Below are 9,282 nucleotides of genomic sequence, written 5' to 3'. Positions count from 1 at the left end.
AAGTTTAAATTCGTTATTCGAGTGGGAAAACATGCAAAGGTCAATAGGTAAACAATTCTAATACCAAGCTACTCTAACAACAAAAGACATTCCCACGACAGCCGGTTCTACGCACCAGAATGACCCGAGTTCACTCGGCCAAGTGCTGTCAACTCAGCAATCACTGCTGCTACAACAACAAAAGACCATTCACAGATACTATATCTAATATTCGGAATAATAATCTGAGGGTTTCTTGTTGAGAGTGTAAAGGAAAATCTTGATCAAAGTTGCAAATGTCCATTTGTCATAATTCTTAAGAAGAATAATAAATAACGATATAATTATTAAATGAGCATTCTAAAAATCTTATAACATAGTTAGAAATATGAATTATACGTCTAACATTAAAAGCGTAGCGCACAATATGCTTAATTCTGCCAAGAACAAGAATTTTAACAAAATAAATTAATTCTAACTAACGAAATTTATGGCACCACAAAATTATTATTTTTAAATGAAGTCCCAGCAAACACACAGTTTATTCTTATTATTCTATCTTATATTTAAATAAATTATTTAATATTGGGCGTAATAAATTACTTAATTGCTACATATGTATGTCCTATATCATAGCTGTATATTTTGAATATTTTAATTTCAAATATTTGCATAAACTTAATTATTATTGAATTTTAGTTGTATTTGAAAAAATAAATTTATATTGAAATCATTTTATGTGATTCAAAATAGGATACTAATTAACAAATATATATTTACAATACAAAACATTAAATATTATTTGATTTCAATAGAATACGAAATTAAAAAAATTTAACTTACCCCCATTAACACGAAGTCTGGTTAAGGCATAACCAAGGCTAATAGTTACACTGTCTGTTAAAATTATTATTGTCACTATTAGTTAACACATAACAATAAACATGTAATTATTTTCAAATTATATTTTTATAGTAAAAATTTAATTTTAGATTAGTTTATTCAATAAATTATGAATAAAATATTATTCTACTTATTCGAAAATTTATTGATAGATTTTATTCAAAGCAGTTTTCTTTGAATAATTTTATTTTTCCAAAAAAAGAGAAATATTTTAAAATTCAACAAAAAATTTTTGAATACAGTTTATGAAGCTAATTTTGTATGGAAATTTTGTTTTATAAACCTTAACTATATGTATATTGAAGAATGAGCAATGTATCATACAAAACGGGTGACAAAGCATGCAAACGCATAGTTAAAATTTACTTTTTTACTTTTTGATACATTTTGCGATATGAAACATTATCAAAGTTTACACGGTTGCGTTAAGAATCGCTCGACTTTTTACATTTGCATACATACATTTTGGAATTCACCCAACCTTTTCAAGAATATGGTCAGAAAACAATCTAGCTCAACATTACGCCAATATGCTTTCAATCCCTCATCATCAGTTTTAAATATTAGCTCAATCTGTGATTACTAATCTTAAATATTTTTTATCGATAATAACTTTGAAAATATGTACTGCGAAAATAAGCTCAATCTGTTATCACTACTCATATTTCATACCAAAAATCGATTTTTAGTTTAAAATACTCAAATATCTTAAATCATTACTAACTCGTTAGATACTGCGATTTTAAGGATAATAAGCTCAATCTGTGATCAGTCATATTTCATACCAAAAATCGATATTTATTTAAAAAAACTCAAGTATCTTAAATCGTTAATAACTTTGTAAATACTTCGATTTTAAGGAAAAGAAGCTCAATCTATGATCGCTCATATTTCATACCAAAAATCGATTTTTAACTTTAAAAATTAATTATGAATAAGAGGGTAAATATTTAACAAACAATTTTTGAAAAATTTTATAAAAAAATATTTTTGTGTGCCACTGAAGATCTTTCTTCTGATGATTATGAAAACGATCTTTGTGAGAAATGTTAATTTTCCTGGTTTAAATAAACAATTTTTTTCATTTGTTTGTTGATAAATAAATGATTCAATCTTATATGACCAAATTTTTCTGTTGCGACTGACAAATTTTCGTTGGTTACTTAAATAGTAAGTCTTCGGAGTTAACTGTTTTTCTGTTGCTAGTATCGAAAACTTCTATAGATATAATGTTGGCAACAAATTTCAACGAATCTGTTTTATATATGAGGAAATAATACTGAAACTTTAATAAGGAAACATATATCGTAATTCCCCGGAAAGTTTTCCATTTGGAACCCTACGGCGTATTTATTTCTTTATACACATCGAATAGTTTTGAAAATAAAAGAACGCCAGTGGTTTAATATTTTTGCATAATAATATCATTTGTTCAATCAAGTAATTTTTGGAAAAATATATTTCTTTCTTTCAAATTTGTGAGAAATAAAAATATTTTTAAAATTTTATTACAATTATTTATATTCAATTATTTTTTTTTTGAATAATTTTAGTTTTTTGTATTTTGTTTGATAAATATTGTAAATAAATTAGTTGTTTGTATCTAAATGAAATATTAAATTTTATTATTTTCTTAAAAATCTCAATATAATTTAGTCAAAATATAAAATGATTTTATTCATAATTTATTTGGTTTAAAAGATACAAATATGCATAAATTTAACTGTAAATATTATTAATAAATTAGACAAATACTTTATTTAACTAATAAATAATTTGGAAAATAAATATTTATAATTGGAAACAAAAACTAAAATATAAAAAATATTTCTATTTTTTATTTTATTCACAAGTTACAGCTATGATGTATATAACCAAAATTCGTCTTTATCGTTACGCAGTTGACATTGATGTAGTATACTATTAAACATTTTGAAACATGGAATGTATATTTAGTGTAAAAAAAATGCAAAACGGGTAAACTTTGACTCTTTCTTTCTTTAACCATTTTATATCAGTAAATTTAAAATTATTGCTTATACCGAACTTAAATGTGTTCCCCATGGGGGGTTTAACCAAAATTCGTCTTTATCGTTACGCAGTTGACATTGATGTAGTATACTATTAAACTTTTTGAAACATGGAATGTATATTTAGTGTAAAAAAATGTAAAACGGGTAAACTTCGACTCTTTCTTTCTTTAACCATTTTATATCAGAAAATTTAAAATTATTGCTTATACCGAACTTCAATGTGTTCCCGACCGCAAAAACGACCGCAAATTTGTTTATGCTCTACTATACGGTTTCAATACATAAGAGTATATACTTTCAAAAATTGTAAATGTATTTGTTTATTCCATGTGTATTTTAAGTAGAAATTTGTGACCGATTATGGCATCTAGTCTAGGTTATTGAAAATAAATAAGTTAAACTCCTAATGTACATATATATGTATGTATTCCAATCGTGCGATTTGTAGAGCACTCGGTTTATAGAACACCGCCGATTGTTATTTGTAATGCTAAAGAATGTAATTAAAATTTAATGACATGCTCTTATAAATAAATTCATATTATATAGGTATAATGCTGTTCTTTGGTATCTTATGCTAAAGACAAATTTATTTTTAAAGAGCTGGTTTATTATTGATACACGTGAATGGTTTAAAAATACATAAGCGGTATTCATGATGTGGAGCTCTAGTAAAAAACTTGAGAACGCACCTGTTTGTTTTGCAAACAATAAAATGGTATTCATGCTATTTACTGCATTTATAAATAATTTGTCCTGGCTGTTTCTTTCATTAAAACATTTTATTACTTTAACAATTTTTTAAAAAAAAGTATCATAAAATATCAAACAAAAAGTAACTCATGTATTTTGTAAAACAAAAGTGTAAAGAAGTTTGTTTTTGGTATGTGCTAATGTGCTCTCTGTTTTACTACATTACCAGGCCAGGCCCAGTACTCTACATTGTGAATACCGCTATAGTATAAAAATTGTTGCACTAAAGATTTCATACTCGGAGTCAAGTCGAATTTTACATTTGGTCTTTATATTCAGCGTCTTTAAGGATTTTAGCAAATTCGAATTTAACCCTCTCTCTTTCCGAACGTGGCATAGCCCGAAAACAATCAACCAATGAGAGGCAATATAATTCAATTGCATCGTTATTTATTGGTACCAGTGTTGGAGTTGTTTTACGCTTTCCACTGTTTATAGATATTTGATCGTGGGGCGACAAAGTTAATTGTCGTTTCAATGGTGAAGCTGGTGGTAATGGCTGTATCGTAACCTCGTTGTAGAATTCACTGTTACCATTACTTATACTTTTTTTGTCGCTTCCATTTTTGATTATCGCTGGAGCTGTTAAAATTGGTGTTAGCAGTGGTGATGATCGTGAAGAAGAGTGAGAATTCGTCGGTGAAACGGAACGTTTTAAATTTTTCGTTGATTTGTTTTGGTATTGTTGTATTGTTACTTCTAGTTCTGGTTTGGGTTCAATCTTTGTTGTTATACCACTAGCCTCTTCTGGATTATCCGGTTGACCATACGGATCCTGTGGACTGTTTCGCGTTATATCATTCATTGGAGCTAAAAATGCCGAAACATCCGGCATAAAGTCATCGGCTTCGTCTTCACTTTGGTCCAGTTCGATAACCTCATATGTGTTACTGGCTGATGCTAAATTGTCGGGATACATATAACTGTTGCTGTCATCACTAAAACAAATAAGATTTCGTTTATATTGCCTTATTAATTTTATATTTCACTTACGATCCGTTGCAATTCGTTTTTGTTGGCGTTATACCATCTCTACGATAAGCTGTATACTTTAGAAACGACAAATCTTCTGTGAACCTTCTTTTCCTTATGTTTGTGTTAACGGTGCCTGTTTCGAGGCACTTTTGCTCCTGTAGATAATTGTATCGTATATTTTTCCACTTTGTTTGTAAAAATCGAGCTAAATTGTAAGAATATACACAAACAACCATTATACAAAGAAACAAATAAAGTAAAGAAGCACCCGGCACAAACATTTTTACAACCCTTAAACATTTGTAGTCAGAACAAACAAAATGGTAAAGTTCACTTACATGGTGCTCCCAATTCCTTAGCAATATTATCCCATATTGCCATACGGACTGGAGTTCGACGATAATGAGGATGGCTGACATCGTAAATGGCAGCATTTTCTTTAACCAATTTTATCAAACGATCATCTAAAATTAAAAACCATCATAAATTATCTGTAAGTTAATTAGAATTAAAAATGACCATCCCCTCCTAATTATAAAATTTCCTCCCTTATGGGAAAAATTTAATTTTTTTACCGACATTTGCAGACAAACTTACCAAATTCAGGTCCGTATCCTTCACGATCCATTTGTAATAAATCTTGTAGTAGTTAATTCTATTCACCTTTAAGTTTGTTGCACTTTTTTGCAAGATATAAAACAACAATACAAATCACAAAAAAAACCTATTACTTTATACTATGTACGAGTATTGATTGATCCTGGTAAAGAATTAATGTTTCTTCGAATGTATCTTTTCTGCATATGCATGCATATACATAAATACACACATATGAATGTATTTTATGTATTTCTTCTGGCTCTTGTTTGACAAGTATTCTACAATTGTGACATTTTACTCATCTTCGTGTTGTTATTTTTGTTGTGACATATACGCGCATGTCCTTTTCATATATAAAATATTTGCATCTTTTAGATTGTTTCCAGTGTTGGCAAGACTATTTTTAGCTTCGCACGTCATTGTCAATAAATCGTTAATATTTAAATTTAGTTTTGAAAATAAAATCCTTTTCACATATTGATATCAGACATGATATGTATATCACCCACGAAAGGGTAAAGTATTACATATTAAAAAAAAACACGACTGGCTAGACTACTTTATATTATATTACATTTTTATGTGTGGAGTTTGATATTTGCATGAGTGGCGAATTATTTTTTATGGAAAATCAGCTGTTTAGTTCAGCTGTTTGTACTGCGTTGTGAACAAAATCGATGTTTTTATACAAAAATAATTTTACTTTGAAACGAAAAAGAACAATTTTTGATATATTACATACACCTGCGGTCATATAATTGTTTTTTTATTAGGTTATTATTAAGAAAAACATAATTTTTATAAAAACAAGTAAACTACATTTTTTTCTGTTAATAATATGGCAACTTTAGAGAAACTCAGAATAAGCATTCACAATAGTGATGGAAAATATAGTAGTAAAACAGTGATGGAAAATTCGGTACTTTGTAGTGCCTTCGATCAGTGGTCGGCATAAAAAAACAGTGAACATGGATTATAAGATGTAATATACTAAGTACATTGTACTAACGGTGCGTTTACACATGCAAGTAGATTGAGGAAAGTTGAGAATACGTATTATTATCGAAAATGTCGAAAATACATCGAAATGTCTACAAGTTGCTTGAGCGTTTACACATGCAAGTAAAAGTTCATTTTAAAAATGTCGTCAAAACGTAAACACATTATTATTAAGAGTTGCCTAGGATACCGCATACATATATTTGTAGGGAAATAATTGTTATAAATAATTATTATTATTACTTTAATGAGATTAGTGCTCTTAAATTAATTTAATAGCGTTCTTTATTCATATTTGAAGAGAAAAAACAATTTTTTTTACAAATATACATAAAATAAGTTAAAAATATAATAATTATTTTACCACAATCCAGTAATTTTTTTTAAATTTTTTTAGTTAGGCAACTCTGTTTGTGTTTTTGACACTTTATTGCAGTAAGTGTCAAAAAATCACTGTCCATCGAAATTCACTAGGCAGTGAGCTGTAAGTGGCTGCATGTGTGCTTGTGTTAGTGCAAAAGTGTGAATGTATTGTGTTTTTCGAACTGTTACTTGCATGTGTAAACGCTAGGTAAGACAGACTACGAAAAAATTGTCTTACAAATTTATTTGTTTGTTTTGTTCACATTTCTTTGTCTACCAAATTCGTGTTGTATATAACGTGTTGCTTTAACACATCACTGATATTGTAGTACAAAATATATTGCTATCTCTTTTTATAAGAACTGCCCTAACATCTGATTTGGCGTTTTTTAAACGTCAAATTTGACACTTCTGTATATTCTGTGCTATATTTCTCTTTTGCAATATAGGATGCAATTAGTTTTGTGCTTTAGTTTTTTTTTTATCCAATTTTTATGAAATTTAGCCCTGAGGGCTAATAGTGCAAACCATAGACAACTAAATAGGTAACTGAGAGCCAAAAACCTAAGTCGGTTGTCAGAAACCTAATTCATGAGAATGTATTGCATGTATTTTGTTTTTGTATCACCCGTATGTGTGAAAAGAGAGTAATATTTTACTCTCTCCTTCCGTTCTATGCGTTTATTCTATGGTGCAAACCACAGCCGTAGATTCTACTCCTTCACCTTGTGAGAATATATATGTATATTAGGGTGGAGCGATTTTTATTTTTTTCGTAATCGTTTTAGAATACCTGTTAAAAGTTGCTTTTTTAACTCCTAAATATACTCAAAAAATTTTATTTGGTGGATCGTATATATAGGGGTGCCCCCACATCATTATAATAATACAAAAATAAATGGATCTAGAAAACGAGGGGAGTGGAAGTCCCCAATGCCCTCCTTATGTCTAGTAGCCTTGGATGTCCTCTATCAGAAAAAAAAATAACCATTAGGCCCACTTTCCTAAGCTACAAGTAAGATTTTGTGGATTGGGTATAAAAATACCCACTTCGGCATATGTATGTGGGTTGTAAAACGTATGAAATATGAATATAGTTTTTCAAGTAAAAATGTGTATTTTTTTACCTTTATATAGCTATTCCATTGAAAACAAAAAATTTCATACATTGTCATTCCGTTTGTAATTTCCACAATATAATTTTCCGACCCTATAAAGTATATATATTTTGGATCCTTATAGATAGCGGAGTCGATTAAGCCATGTCCGCCTGTCTGTTGAAATCAACTTTCCGAAGCCCCCAAATAACTTACACGATTCATACATCAATATCTCCTGAATTCTTCCGGTTCGGTTGCTATTTAAAATCGAGAAAATCGGTCCACAAATGTCTGAGATATAAGGAAAAAACCATGACAACCTCGATTTTTGACCTATATCTGGATTACTAAGTCATTAATATAGACAATATGGATATCTAATAACAACGACGTATATAAGACCATAATAAGTTGGAGCTACAATGGGTCAAAATCGGAAAAATATGTTTTAACCCGAATTTTTTTTGTCACCAAAAGTTTTTTTTTCGCTAAATATTAAAAAAAAATTAAAAACCAAAAAAAAAAATTTAAAATTTAAAAAAAAAAAATTCCAAAATTTTTTTTTACAAAAAATGAAAAAAACAACAGAAAAAAAATAAATTTTGTTTACCTAAAAATTTTTATTTTGAAGTATAATTTTGTGAAGGGTATATAAGATTTGGCACAGCCGAATATATCTTACTTGTTTTGATTTCATCTTTGTGATTTCGTAATTTTGCGAAAACGACTCTCTTTTATAATCACCCTTATCGTGGTTGGCGTAAACGTCATACGACAGTTTTGTACTAGATTAAAGTAACAGTTTGCATTTAATCTAGTACGAAACAGTCGTAGGCGTAAGACGTTTACACCAACCATGATAAGGGTGAATGTTTAGTGATGGGTGATACAAGCATAAATACCAGATAACGTGGTTGCTTTTAGGAATCGATTTGCATGAGGTTCACATTTTGTTAAGATAAGCTGTTTTTAGAGTTCGATCACGTGAGATACCTTCCAGTACTTTCGATACTGAACATATGTTGAAGTTTCACTGGGATTTGAATTTTTAGTATAATAAACTTTGATCATTGGGTTGTTTCGAATGGTTGGGAAATCAATAATTGTGTGTTATTTTTCTTTCTTTTTATGGTTGGATCTAATATTCCATAATAAATGCCTCCTGAGAAGGACTCCTTAAATACAACAATCGAACGATACGAATAATGATTAAACTGTATTTGACCGAAAAGTGTTTTGAGTTACTGTTCTATTAATAAAGAAACGTCTTCAGTGAACAATAGTTTTTGACTGAACGCTTCTATGTATATTTTATTCCATGAGCAGAACTATGGACCTAATTTAAAATCATTTGGTTTAAATTCATTAACATTTAACTATATTGATTGGGTTTATTAAAAAGACGTGAAGTTACCACTACTTTTTTCATAATTTTGCAGATGATATATTGGTTTTATTGCAACGCATGATGTCTTGGATTAGACCCTGGAAATTGTTGAAGATTTATGCATAAAAAAGAAAACATTTATTGAGCATAAAAATTAATTTAATTTGATTTGAAAGAGTGGACTTAAATC

The 9,282-nt window shown here is 28.9% G+C and overlaps 1 protein-coding gene across 1 annotated transcript; it reads right to left on the bottom strand.

Annotated features, from left to right (window-relative positions):
* Positions 1-2,469: 2,469 nt before the first annotated feature.
* Dlip3 (Dorsal interacting protein 3) lies at positions 2,470-5,643 on the bottom strand. The gene is made up of 4 exons (XM_065512208.1): positions 5,241-5,643; positions 4,982-5,107; positions 4,662-4,848; positions 2,470-4,606 (listed from the first exon to the last, which is right to left on the bottom strand). The coding sequence occupies exons 1-4, from the start codon at positions 5,269-5,271 to the stop codon at positions 3,925-3,927; spliced, it is 1,026 nt and encodes a 341-aa protein (XP_065368280.1). The 5' UTR covers positions 5,272-5,643; the 3' UTR covers positions 2,470-3,924.
* Between the last annotated feature and the right edge of the window lie 3,639 nt (positions 5,644-9,282).

This window comes from Calliphora vicina, chromosome 5, assembly GCF_958450345.1.
Source record: "Calliphora vicina chromosome 5, idCalVici1.1, whole genome shotgun sequence".
NCBI classification, from domain to species: Eukaryota; Metazoa; Arthropoda; class Insecta; order Diptera; family Calliphoridae; genus Calliphora; species Calliphora vicina.
Note: the sequence above shows the minus strand (reverse complement) of the source record. Positions and strands in the feature narration are given on the sequence as shown.